This window comes from Hemibagrus wyckioides, linkage group LG02 (genome assembly GCF_019097595.1).
Source record: "Hemibagrus wyckioides isolate EC202008001 linkage group LG02, SWU_Hwy_1.0, whole genome shotgun sequence".
In the NCBI taxonomy this organism is placed as follows: domain Eukaryota; kingdom Metazoa; phylum Chordata; class Actinopteri; order Siluriformes; family Bagridae; genus Hemibagrus; species Hemibagrus wyckioides.
Window position 1 is genome coordinate 20,173,479 of NC_080711.1, and position 12,323 is coordinate 20,185,801.

General features: G+C 40.6%; 1 protein-coding gene across 1 annotated transcript; it reads right to left on the bottom strand.

The window, feature by feature from the left end:
* Positions 1-320: 320 nt before the first annotated feature.
* On the bottom strand, positions 321-9,443 carry srp72 (signal recognition particle 72). The gene is made up of 18 exons (XM_058416226.1): positions 9,284-9,443; positions 8,468-8,588; positions 7,193-7,316; positions 6,878-7,021; positions 6,251-6,362; positions 5,141-5,172; positions 4,812-4,936; positions 4,528-4,585; positions 4,052-4,183; positions 3,076-3,204; positions 2,771-2,843; positions 2,606-2,670; positions 2,413-2,508; positions 2,056-2,237; positions 1,699-1,836; positions 1,560-1,597; positions 1,316-1,475; positions 321-1,184 (listed from the first exon to the last, which is right to left on the bottom strand). The coding sequence occupies exons 1-18, from the start codon at positions 9,381-9,383 to the stop codon at positions 1,016-1,018; spliced, it is 1,998 nt and encodes a 665-aa protein (XP_058272209.1). The 5' UTR covers positions 9,384-9,443; the 3' UTR covers positions 321-1,015.
* Between the last annotated feature and the right edge of the window lie 2,880 nt (positions 9,444-12,323).

The following is a 12,323-nucleotide window of genomic DNA, read 5'->3' on the forward strand; positions in this document are numbered from 1 at the left end:
GTTGATTAGCCAGATGCAATCAGGTGTCCATCTTCTTGGTTGGAATGAAAACCTGCACCCACACTGGCCCTTTCTGGATAAGATCGGACACCCCTGCTTTAACACTTCACAGATCCCAGATCCTGGTTCCATCCTGAGCCATGGTTACCATGTGTAATGGATCGTCCCCAATAGTGAATAAGTGCAAAATGTGTGTGTGTGTGTGTGTGCGCAAGATGCCCCTGGGATAAGCTCCAAGTGTGAAAAGACTTAATACACAAGGTATAAACCAAATCAAGGCACATGTATGGAGAACTAGTCCCATACAGACCACACAAAGATTTTCTGTTCTCAAGGAAATTTTTATTAAGACTTTACATGGGAGCTGCTCTTCTTGTTAGACATACACTTTCAGCCTCCCATGCCACGGAAAAACGGCAGAAGGACAAACCTTTCTTGAAATTATAATTACAAGTGATATTTATCCAGGAGTTTTGAAAAATAAATAGATTTAAATTTGCATAAACAGCCTCTTTTTTGTTGTTGATTGACACAAAGTTACTGTCTCTGCATACAGATTTAACAGGCAAGTCTGTGACAAAATATAAATGAATGAATGGTGGGTCAGGCAGTTTTTGTTTCTTTTAATGGGCCACAAAAAAAACAAAAAAAAAATAAACAAAAAACAGACATGCTCATGGAACATAGAATGAAACCAAGGTCCTTAGATAACAGGTATGCTGGTTACAGAAAACAAAAACCAAAAGGACCATCAAACCTTTGATTATTTATTTTAAAAGGAGTTTTATCTTATTAACCAGTGGATGTGATGGATTAAAAACTTGGAAAAAAAAAATTCCCTGGGTCAGATTTCTGTTTCTACTCATCTCCGTCTGTCCGATCCCAAATCAATTCCTGATCCCTCCTTGGACATTTTGTGTGTTCTACCTCCCCCTAGCTAGCATTTTAAATCCTCAAAAGGTGGACATATAAGGAAGGAGCTGCGGAACGACTCGGGACTTCGGTCTTTCGTCTCTCACCATCCACTTTTTCCTCCCTTCTTTTTCTTCGGCGGGGCTTTTTTGCGTGTTGCACCAGGAGCGGCAGGTTTCTGTTGCCGTGGCGGTACGACGTTGGGGGCAGAACCGGTGCCCGAGCCAGGGCGAGGGGACGTGGGGGGACTGCTCGCTGTTTTGCTGGCATCTCTGAGTCACAGAAAAATGTACAGTGAGGAAACGTACAGTGCAAAAAAACTGATGAAACAAAATGAACAGTAAATAATAATTCTCCACTGTGATTACAGTATAGCAGATTCCCAAAAAACAAACAAACTCACAGTTCTGTTGCAGCTCCTGACGTCGCTCCCTGAGTCCCTCTTCCCACCTGCTCCTTCTTCTTGCCCTTCTTCCTGCCACGGTAGTATGATCGCTCTCGCATTGGCAACCACCGCTCGGGGTCAGGAGTCGATTTAGGGTCAAAGTTCTTGGGTAGTTTACCTGTGAAAAGAAAATGCAAATCATTACTGAAATAATAAAAAATATGTACACAGAATAATTTAGATATGCAACAGGCAAACATACCTTTCTTCTTCTTCTTCTTCTTTTTAAGGTCCACTTGGCTATAACAAATATGAAAAGCGTTTAATTTAATTGAATATTCCATCTATAAGAAACTGCAATAAATTGGTGTGTGCAGCAATATTTGAAAGACCACATGTACCCCTGCTCCTTGGGCGGGTTTTCCCCGACAACTTTGGCTGCTTTCTTTCTGACGTTCGTGGCTCCATGGGAGTTCTCCAGCTCGTCCACATCAATGTTAAAGGACATGGTGTCAGGTGAAGGCAGATGCTTACTGAGCCTGAGAGAGATGGCTGCTGAGGAAAACTTTAGCACACACACTTGTTCAAATCCACACACTGGACATTGAGAACATGTCTGCTAGAGAGACTGATGCTTTTTAAACAACACAGGATTTGTCTTAAAGAAAATGTAAAAAACACAAAGGATGCAAAGCACAATTTTTTCCTCAGCACTTGTGGCATAAATATCGGAACGGTATGCATGTGCATGAGGATACGCTTTGGCCTTGTTCTGATCCACCAATGAGTATGCAGAGATGAGCTGAGCAAGTGTGTGTACATCTTTAGGGTTTTGCTTCCAAAGCTGCTCCAGGTCACTGATGCATTCCTTCTTTCTGCCGTAACGAAGCTTAAAATTTGCCGCCTCACGGACAAGGGAGAGGTGCACCGGAGAGCCAGGCTGAGAGGAAAAGGGAGACATTTTCACAGTGCTTTTAATGCACTAGTTCAATCCAATGTATTGTGCCACAGAGGCCACAACTCTTAACTTCAGTCTACTGTGGCTTTAAATTAAAGTTTTAAGATGTTGGATTTTTTTCGGGAACTGAATTACCGAGTCAGGTGTGTGGTGTTACCTGTTCTGATTGATAATACTGGATAGCTTGGGTGAAAACATCAATAGCGCTGTCAATGTCCTCCTCGTGTGTGTACATTGTCACCAGGGCAGAAACCTGCATCACATACATACAAGTATTTAACACCATATAAAACTTCTACTACCTTTTTAACAGAATCGGAGTACTTCACATTGCAAATCCTATAACATACCATTCCTTGTTTGTGCTTAAAATCCTCTATTGACCTCAGAATGTCACAAGCTTTAGTCACATGACCTACAGCAAGAGCGGAGAATGAGAAACTTCATAAAGTACTAATAGTGCTTTGTGTGATTGTATGTGTGTGTTACCAAAAGCAAACAAATCATAAACAAACCTTGAGTAAGGAAGAGTTGTGCCATGGTCAGTTTGATTCCAGATGCGCTTTCTGGATGCTTCTCTGAAAAGCTCTAGAGAGAGAGAGAGAGAGAGAGAGAGAGAGAGAGAGAGAGAGAGAGAGAGAGAGAAAATTTTACATACCTACAGTTATCAGCTGACTAGCTATCTAGCCACATTTTAATTTACTTCCCTTTAAACTCTGTGCAATTTGCACTTTTGCACTGTCAACTGGGGGACAAATGGAAGGGAATGCTGTTTTAGAGCACAGGGTGATATGGGGTTACATTAGACATGTGTTTGTACCTGTAGCAGCTCCACAGCCTTGCCGTGTTGCTTCTCTCGACACAGCTGAGCCACTTGGATGAGAACTGGCTGTGGGTGTCCAGGGTTCTGCGACTGCAGGTTTGCCAACAACTTTCTGCACTGATCAGCCTATCAAAAAAAAAAAATATATATCACAGAACAGTCACAGTTAATTACTGCCAACAAAATAATCTGCCATCTTTCTTTCTTCAGGTGTATAAAAACAGGTCCCACAAAAGCTGAAAGCTGATGGTGATCATGTTTTTTTTTTTTAGGTAAATCCATCATAGAGCAGCTTGGTCAGAGCCATAGTTTGAGAAGTAACCATCATTTTTAATCTCTATAGAGCTCTCACTGTTATTTGTAATGTACACAAATCAGGCATAACATTATGACCATCTGCCTAATATCGTGTTGGTCCCTATTTTGCTGCCAAACAGCCCTGACCTGTCCTGTGTATTCTGACACCTTTCTATCAGGACCAGCATTGACTTCTTCAGATATTTGAGCAACAGTAGCTCGTCTGTTGGATCGGATCACACGGGCCAGCCTTCGCTCCCCACATGCATCAAGAAGCCTTGGCCGCCCATGACCCTGTCGCCGGTTGGACCACTTTTGATAGATACTGACCACTGCAGACCGGGAACACCCCACAAGAGCTGCAGTTTTGGAGATGCTCTGATCCAGTGGTCTAGCCATCACAATTTGGCCCTTCATCAAACTCGCTCAAATCCTTACTTGTCCATTTTTCCTGCTTCTAACATCAACTTTGAGGACAAAATGTTCACTTGCTGCCTCTAATATATCCCACCCACTAACAGGTACCATGATGAGGAGATCAGTCTTATTCACTTCACCTGGCAGTGGTCATAATGTTATGTCTGATCTGTGTAGCTTGTTACTTAGATCTTAAACATATGCATTCAAGCACTGGATGTTATTGTGCATGTTATTTTGACTTGCAGAGTGCATGTACCTGGTTTGTATACATTGCTAGCAGTGCTTTGTTAAACTCAATTGCTTGCAGCTGCTTCTTAGCCAGTTTGTATTCCACACCGTCTGCGCTCATCAGCTTCACCTTCTTCTTGGAGTCGAACACGTTTTGGTCCTGCAGAATCACAGAGAGCACGTTATTGTATTCGTACAGAAATGGGTCATGTTTCACTGTTCTGAGAGTATAGAATTGACACAATATGTAGCAAATCCTTTACATGTTCAACATTTAAGATGATTGTTGGTTGTTACTACTGACAGGCTATTCTCTCAAAGACAGAGCTACAACATGTAGAACTCTCTGTGTCGTGTTACACCGTCAGCTAACTGCACCATTCAGCTTGTTCCATAATGTATTAGCAAACCACACTGTAAACAATAGCATAACATTCTCATTTTTTCCATATCACGCTCACAGCTGCTGGACTGTAGAATTAAGCACTTAAGACGTTGTATTACCTTGTTGATGGTGATGATGTTATTGGCAGTAACTGCTAGCAGACCCACGTCAGATGGCCTGAGGGGGAGAGTTATTACAACGGTTATAAAATCTGTCTTAGATATTCATATATTTTTATACCACAGCACTGCTGAATGCTCAGTTCTGATTGGTCAGAAGGTGGTGTTCAGGTAATCAACTCTAAGCACAAGTAGAAATGGATAAAAAACAAAACAAAAAAAGTTCTATCAACGGTTGAAACCAAACACAAAGAGAAAAAGCATGAGTATGTGACTGTCCTTACTTCAGTTTGATGACTTGGTTATACAGCTGCAGCGCATCCTCGGTCCTGCCTTGGAGCTGCATGACATAGGCCATCTGAGAGTGGATCACTGCCAGCTCAGCGTCTATATCCTCCTCCGTCATGTCCTACAAACCGCACGTTTAAAGCATTATTATTCTTTCAGATGCATTTTAAACTACAAAAGACTTGGAATGGAGTCTGGCCAACATTCAATTTTAAGCTCTGCTTGTTTTAAACCTAAAAAGGCAAATTAATACATGGGAAAGGAAAATTTGAACAATGAAAGTGTTGTCTTTTAAAGGAGAGAAAAAAATAGAAGAGACACTCACCGAGTCTTCTGCCAGAGATATCCTACAGAACTCTGTAACAAAAACCAGACAAAAGTTCAGCTTCTACAACTTTCTCCAAGCGCCATAGAATGTGCTGTTAGTGAACATGAAACTATAATCCAATAACAATAATATACTATATTATACACTATATTGCAAAAAAGTTTTGGGACACCCCTCCAAATCATTGAATTCAAGGGTTGTGCTCGACCCCTTAGTTCCAGTGAAAGGAACTCTTAATGCTTCAGTATACCAAGACATTCACATCGGAGTCTCTCTTCCCTCTATCACAGACATTTTCTCCACACGCTGCATGCGCAAAGCTAACAGCATTGTGGATGATCCCACACACACCCTTCACCCTCCTGCCATCTAGAAAGAGGTACCGAAGCATTCGGACCCTCACAACCAGACTGATGAACAGCTTCTGCCCTCAGGCAATCAGGTATCTCAGGAACTGAACTGAGCTGGACACGGACACACGCACACACACACACACACACACAACCAAGATCTGATCTCAACAGAGAAGCTGAACTGTGCTGGACACGGACACACACACAACTGAGAACTGCTCTCAACAGAGAATTATACTGTGCTGGACAGACATACTCACAAAAATTGTCCTGTTTGCATGCATATTACACTTTACATTGATCCTGTTTACATGTTAACTTTAATATTTGCACTCACTGTCAACACTTCTTATAGTCAACACTTATAGTCGGTCTATATGTTGTTTGTCTGCACCGTCTTGTCTTGTCATCCTGTGCACTTCTGTTGTATGTTTAGTTTTTACTAAAGATTGCACCTTAAGTATAGTTTAGTTTTATCTCTATGTTTGTCTGCATCACTGTACTTTGTCTTTGTTCTGTGTAGCACCTTTGTTCTAGGAGGAACGTTGTTTCACTCCACTGTGTACTGCATCTGCTATATATGGTTGAAGTGACAATAAAGCTTCTTTGACTTTGACACCAAAAGGCTTTCTCGAATTTCCTGAGTGTTCACAACAGACGCTTTTCTCTTTTAACTTACTAGATTCACTCTGTAAAAGTCTCGGTAATTAGTTGGAGTGTTAAATCAGTGAAAGTCTGCAGTCGGACACCTGACCTTCGGCTTGTTGGAGTTTCTTCATGGCCTGAGTGAGCTGGCCACTGCCGATCAGACTGCAGGCTGCGTTGTAGCAAAGCTCGTACGTGCTCTCGGGCAGCCCCAGGTCCTCCTGCACAGTGACCAAGGGAGCAAATGATGTGAAGTAAAATGCATTGCTTTCCAAATGTATATTAAAAACCAAAAGACAGCTTGATAATTTACTGCATGATTTATAACATACCTCTATGCATGAGGAAGAAACTACTATTAGCTTTGATGAATAATTTAAATACCTAAATAATTGCTCATTTCCTATTGGTAATTTCTGTCTGTGTGAGAAAATAAAATTCTTACAAAATAACTTATTTCAGAAGCATGGCAGTGAAATATGACAGTTCACACATGTTGTTGCCATCTGCAGGATATGTTTTAACTGCACTAACAAACATTTTAATTTCGGTCAGTTATGAAACGTAAATATGAAGTTTTAATTCTCCACACAATGAGATGAATAAGAGTGTCCTAGATGTGCTGTGTGTGTTTTATCTCTGGTTTTCCTCCAAGGCTTTTGCATTGCTAACTGATGCTCGTGTGTGTGTGTGTGTGTGTTGTAGTGCTTTTTAAATTGCATGTGTTTTCACTCACAGGCGTTGCTTTTTCCCAGGTGCTCCGTGCAGCCTGCACTGCAGCAAGGTTCGTCTTTCTCTCCTCCTCGTATTCATCTTGGGAGTTTCTGATCAGGTCTTTATACACTGCTTCACACTCAGTGTACCGCTCCAGTCTGTACAGCTACACACACACACCACACACACACACACACATACAACTACGTCAACTAGTTTCAACCTCTCTAGACAAAACAGTGACTTGTAATCTAAACCTTGTTGTGTAATAGCTATTCAATAATAATTGCTTTTTAAACATTATTCCAAGGCTGTGTGCGAATATTTGCATTCTCACCACTTGGCCATAGAGCTCTTTGAGTTTGTCGGTCTGTTCAGAGATCCCCTCGATGGTCTTCAGCGCGCTCTCCACACGGTTCAGCCGATATTCGCAGTATGCCTTCTCAAACCCGATCATGTCACTGTGGCCAGATATGACAAACCACATTCAGACCTCACACTGTTAGGTAAATCTGTGCTGCGGAAAAATTAGTGGCTTTTTTCTTGCGCCAAAATATGAGTCACTTCCTGCTGACGGGTCAATACAGGGTCAGACAGTGTTTGTACTTCCTTACTATATAATCCCACTAGCACTCACTAGAACAGGAACTGAAGCGTGTGATGGCTTTGCTCTCATTAGGGCTAGAGCTAAAGATTTTTTTTTTCCAGATTAATATTTATTTTTTTTAAAAATATATAAAATTCTTTGCAGCATTTCATTTGGCTAATACTACTACAGAATCCTTACCTTAATGATTAAATAACACATTACTAACAGCAATACTACATTACAAATGATCTCTTACAGCATGTGAAATGTGTGATATACACTATATTGCCAAAGGTTTTGGGACACCCCTCCAAATCATTGAATTCAGGGGTTTGGGCTCGGCCCCTTAGTTCCAGTGAAAGGAACTCTTAATGCTTCAGCTTCATCCAAGACATTTTGGACAATTTCATGCTCCCAACTTTGTGGGAACAGTTTGGGGATGGCCCCTTCCTGTTCCAACATGACTGCATACCAGTGCACAAAGCAAGGTCCATAAAGACATGGATGAGGGAGTTTGGTGTGGAGGAACTTCACAGAGTCCTGACCTCAACCTCATAGAACACCTTTGGGATGAATTAGAGCAGAGACTGCAAGCAAGAGTTGAAGCTGTTACGCCGGCTCTATATTAAATTCATCTGCATGTAAAGGCAGTTTTCCCATGACTCACAGTCTCCGCTCTAATTTTTCCCAAAAGGTGTTCTATCAGGTTGAGGTCAGGACTCTGAAGTTCCTCCACACCAAACTCCCTCATCCATGTCTTTATGGACCTTGCTTTGTGCACTGGTGTACAGTCATTTTGGAACAGGAAGGGGTCATCCCCAAACTGTTCCCACAAAGTTGGGAGCATGAAATTGTCCCAAATGTCTTGATATGCTGAAGCATTAGGAGTTCCTTTCACTGGGACCAACCCCTGAATTCAATGATTCGGAGGGGTGTCCCAAAACATTTGGCAATATAGAGTAACTGAGAAGTGGAGAATGCCAGACTAGTGAAAACCATGAAAGTCAACAAGGCGGCGTTTACCTTGTGAGCGACTTGGTGTGGGTGTTGATCACGTTGAGCGCCTCCTTGAAGCCACCCGTCTGGATGAGACACACGATTTTGCAGCGCAGTGCCGTCACGTCATCCTTATTCTCGTGAAGAACTGGAGGGGGGGAAAAGAGCACCACAAATACAAGTCTGATTACTTCGGAAGCAGCACTGACCCTGGTTTAAAGGAAAATGAAAGTACAAGTGACAGCAGCCTATTAGTGTGTACACAGAGCTCTCTATTACTGCTCGAGACCCCCCCCCATGTCATTATAACTGTGCTGGCAGTGTCGCCCTGTGACGTCACCGCGGGACCCAACCGTTAACTTCTCCCTTCAATAAGGAAAATACAGGACTGACCAACACAATAAAACACGAATTACTATTCACATCATATTTTGCTTAATATAAATATCTATGATGTCTTATAAGGTGGACTTTTCCTTTAAATACAATGCTGTAAAGCTGCTGACTGTAAAAAAAAAAAAAAAAATATATATATATATATATGGACACGTAATCATTCATTAACTTTAACACGTTACACTACACACTAAATCCTCACAGGCAGAAGTTTCACATTTACACCCACATGACATTAAGAATATATATATATATATATTGTTTTTATTTTTTTTAGACAAAACAGCTGACCAGCAGCAGAACGTTCACCGGTTTACAGCCAAGTCACATTAGCTTAGCACGCTACATGCTAACATGCTAACAGCTGACCGAAAGACAGGCGTCAGTAAAAAAAAATAAAGAAAGAAATATAAAATTGAGCTGAAAAGAAGATTTTAGAATAGTTACTCTTGTTGACAGCCTTAAGGGCTCTTGTGAAATCGCCATTTTGTCCGCAGCGGTTGATTTCAGTCCACAGCGACGCTACAGACCCCGAACCACTCGCCATCTTCACCAGCGTGAACCGACTCCAGTGGAGTTTGTCGCCTACTCCGTACCCCACCCGTATTAGTGCAGACCCCACCTGCTTTGAGCTCGTGGTTGCGCTGCGCTGCGCTGTGATTGGCTTAGACTTCGGCGTTGCCCAAGCCAAACGGAAATGACATCACGTTCTCTTCCCTTCAGTGGAACACTTCCATAATAAAAGAATAAAGAGTATGTAAAAAAAGAGTATTTAAGATAACTTAATTGTTGGCACCCTTCATTAAAATAAGTAAAAAGGAGCACAAATACTACTACTAAAAAAAAAAAAAAATATATATATATATATATATATATATATATATATATATATATATATATATATATATATATATATATATTAAATTAACTTAAATGAAATGAAATGAAATTAAATGTTATTTTATTTATTTATTTATTTATTTATTTTAATTATTGCTTTGCATCAATCGGCGAAGTTTTTTTTTTTTTTTTTTTTTTTACATAAGAGGAAATGTGAGAACCTGGATTTTACATTTACAGCATTTATTGCAGATGCCCTTATCCAGAGCAACTTAAATTTATCTCATTCTGAGCAATTCTAAGTCTAAGGTGGCACATTTAGAATACATTTTCCTCAACAGCAGATATAGAACACCCACAGAAACATCCAACTGAAACTTTCTGTTCTATTTCTTTCTGTCTCCCTGCTCATTAAGACCACAGGAAATTAGTGGTTTATAGAAAGAAAATTGCTACTTCCTGTACGCATGTTTTATTAGTGAGCTAAAATAAGCTTCTTCTTGTAGTTGCTCATCACTCAGGACTCAAGATCTCTAGCTGGAATAGAGAGATACAGTGAGAACAATAACTAAATATTTACTACATTTTAGGTACAGTTTGTTCTCTATGGCTTTACCAGGTGACTTAAGAATAGTCCATCTGAAATAAACTGAGTAAACATAAATATAAAGCTATGGCTTTGGAGGAGATATGTAGCACAAATATACACCGATCAGCCATAACATGATGAGCACTGAGAGGTGAAGTGAGTCACACTGATTATCTCCTCATCATGGCACCTGTTAGTGGGTGGGATATATTAGAGGCAGCAAGTGAACATTTTGTCCTCAAAGTTGATGTTAGAAGCAGGAAAAATGGGCAAGCGTAAGGATTTGAGCGAGTTTGATGAAGGGCCAAATTGTGATGGCTAGACCACTGGATCAGAGCATCTCCAAAACTGCAGCTCTTGTGGGGTGTTCCCGGTCTGCAGTGGTCAGTATCTACCAAAAGTGGTCAGAGGAAGGAACAGTGGTGAACCGGCGACAGGGTCATGGGCATCCAAGGCTCATTGGTGCACATGGGGAGCAAAGGCTGGCCCGTGTGATCCGATCCAACAGACGAGTTGCTGTTGCCAAACTCGTGGGAACTCGTTGCTAAAGAAGCTAACGCTGGTTCTGATAGAAAGGTGTCAGTATACACAGTGCATAACAGGTCAGGGCTGTTTTGGCAGCAAAAGGAGGACCAACACAATATTCGGCAGGTGTTCATAATGTTATGCCTAGTCGGTGTATATATATTTGAGAAAAGGTGTAATTTCCATCTGTTTTGGGAGTGTCTGTGTTCAGTTTTAAATTTATTTGTGGTCACGCTCCACAGTAATGGTTAAAGGCTCATATGAAAGTAGATATGAATTTTTTTAATAAGTATTTATTTTTCTTTCCATAGGCTGCAAGGTTTAAAAGTTACAATTAGATTGTGGCAGTTGCATACAATGTTTTACCATCAAAAGGCTTTAGTTGTACTATCTTTTATGGCATTATGCATTACACTACCCCACACCTCATAAAGGTCTTATTTACTTACTGAGTAATTATTAATTAGTAGATATTAGTCATGAATTCTTTATATATTATATAAGTGAACAGATTACTGACCAGACCAACTGGACATGTGAAGAAAGAAAGTGGAAGGAAGGAAGGAAGGAAGGGAGGGAGGGATGGAGGAAGGAAGGAAGCTGCTAAATGAAAGAAAGAAAGAAAGAAAGAAAGAAAGAAAGAAAAAGACAAACAGAAAGAAAGAAAGAAAGAAAGAAAGAAAGAAGGGAAACTGCTCTATGAAAGAAAGAAAGAAAGAAAGAAAGAAAGACAGAAAGAAAGAAAGAAAGAAAGAAAGAAAGACAGTCATAACTGTTTATACCTGGAGCTAGATAAGTGAACCCCCCTACCCGCCACACACACAACAAGTAGTGGGTTCTATAGGCCAGTAGTACTGACCGCACCATTACAAATCAGCCTTTGCACAATGACAAAATCTATGCTAGTAAGAGTACAGGATGTTAAGTCATTCTTCTTGCATAGTTAGTAATATAGACGGAGAATTCTGCAGATTTCATTATAGATTGCTTACAGACTCTAGAAAATGTTAGAGTGTGAGGACAGTTTCTGTAGAGGAAAAGGCTGGATGTCTGCAGAGTTTGTTAGCCCCCAGCTGTGAGTCCTCATAGTGACCTGCTTGGGTGATGAGTCTTTCTTTCATTATTTAACGATCTACGATCTCCCCGCATGACTGAATGACTGGGGGAATGACTGGGGTTCGATTCCCATGCACTTGCTTTCTCCAAGCCTGGATAAAATGCGAGGATTGTGTATATTATCATAATATTTTAGTTGACTAAGTTTTGTTTTGGTCTGAACCAACCTGACATGATACAATTGTAATTTTCATTACAGTAGTAATTCCCTTAAAACTGGCCACTTCCTTTCTTATTTATGTAAATATGTAAATCATATGTAATTCAAATAAAAAAGTCTTCCACTCACTGAGCTGGCCTTTTGCCTTGCAGAAAAGAAGGGTGGTAGTGTGAACTGTCTGTGTCTGCTATAATGTAACAGGAACTTATTTTGCAACTTTGACATCTTGCACAACTTTGAATGTTGTGGAATAAGAG